Here is a 1,355-nt window from a genome sequence, read left to right as displayed (position 1 = left end):
CCCGGCCCGGGCTGCCCGTCGGCCCCGGCCACGCGAGCAGTTGTCCGCCTAGTTTCCCTTTCAAACTGACTTCCCTATTTTATTTTACCTAATTAAATTCATTCTAAAGGGAGATTAAACGCTGACTTCAAAGAAAAGCAAATCCAATTTGCCATCAATAGAATGTGGCTGTTGCGTTCCTTTATCGTGCTCAGTATATAATATGGTCGGGTTTTAACCAAGAAGTGCTGTCTGGTGACAGCTCGGCGCTTGATGCTTGCTCTCTGGGTTAATAAGCGAGTGGGGGGCGGGGGGAGGGGCCGGCACCCACAACAGAAAGGGGGGCAAGCTTAGGGTCCGGTCCTTCCAGGAGAGGGCTGGTCATAAGAGGTGCTGAGCCGAGGCTCGGGGAGTGTGAGGGGCTGGACACTGCTGTGGGCGCAGGCTGGTCAGCTGCTGGTGGTGCCAGGTAGCCGCCGCCAGGAGCACGATGGGGGCAGCCGCGGAGGCAGGCGGCATGGCCTCTGCCTGAGTGACGGGTGAGCTCCGGCCCTGGTGCGGCACCTGGCGCTGTCACCCAGTGACGCGGGATTGGGCCACGTCGCCAGACACAGAAGCTGGGTGCCAGCCAGTGCTTGCCCCCCAGGCCTCTCTGGAACCTGGAGCTCCTCGGCCAGCAGCATACTCCACGTGGACCCCAAGACCGGCGTGGCCGTGGCCCGGGATGCGGGGCCCGTGACGGTGCACTACGAGGTCGCCGGGCACCTGCGGACCTACAAGGAGGTAGGGCTTAGCCGCCCCTCGGGGCTCTGCGGCTTTCCAGGCGGTGCGTGCCTTCACTTGCGGAAGCAGCTCTGAGGCCTGCGTGGGGGTCTGTGGCTCGCCACTGCACACAGGGCCGGGCTCCCGCAGCTTGCCGGCCTCGTCTCCCGTGCTCAGAGCCCGGGGAAGCCCCCAGCAGACGCTCTCCCGGGGCGGCCCGGCCCCGGCGCTGCCTCACAGCCACGCCTGGAAGGGCCCAGCGTCGCGGGTGGCGCTTCCCGGAGCGGGCGGTGGGCGGGCCAGCCCCGTGGTTTGGCGTCACCGGCAAAGCTAAACCTCCCTAGCAAGTCACCTCTGAGTCTCTGTGGCGGCGAACAAAGCCATTCCCTCTGGGTTTATCTCCAGCCGAGAACGAACCGACGAGCGCGGCTGGCGTGTCCAGACGTGTCTTGGTCTCAGAGCCAGCGTGCGCTTTACCGAAGCTGGTGGCTTGAGCTAACGCGTGCGGGTTCGTGCGGCGCCTCCGCGCTTTGGGAGCGGGTTGCCGAGGGAGGCACCTTGCGACTAGTAACGCCGCGTCCTGGGCCGCCGGGAGCCCCGGGGTGGGGGCGGCT

The 1,355-nt window shown here is 65.4% G+C and overlaps 1 protein-coding gene across 1 annotated transcript in view; it reads left to right on the top strand.

Moving 5' to 3' along the window:
* The window catches only part of NUP210 (nucleoporin 210kDa), a 64,490-nt gene that overhangs the window by 57,208 nt on the left and 5,927 nt on the right, over positions 1–1,355 (top strand). The window contains exon 34 of the mRNA XM_012732080.1: positions 626–762. Coding sequence (XP_012587534.1) covers positions 626–762 — 137 coding nt within the window. The remainder of the gene's footprint in view (positions 1–625; positions 763–1,355) is intronic.

The sequence above is a fragment of the Condylura cristata genome, unplaced genomic scaffold (assembly GCF_000260355.1).
Source record: "Condylura cristata isolate star-nosed mole 26May11 unplaced genomic scaffold, ConCri1.0 scaffold00033, whole genome shotgun sequence".
Taxonomy (NCBI): domain Eukaryota; kingdom Metazoa; phylum Chordata; class Mammalia; order Eulipotyphla; family Talpidae; genus Condylura; species Condylura cristata.
Note: the sequence above shows the minus strand (reverse complement) of the source record. Positions and strands in the feature narration are given on the sequence as shown.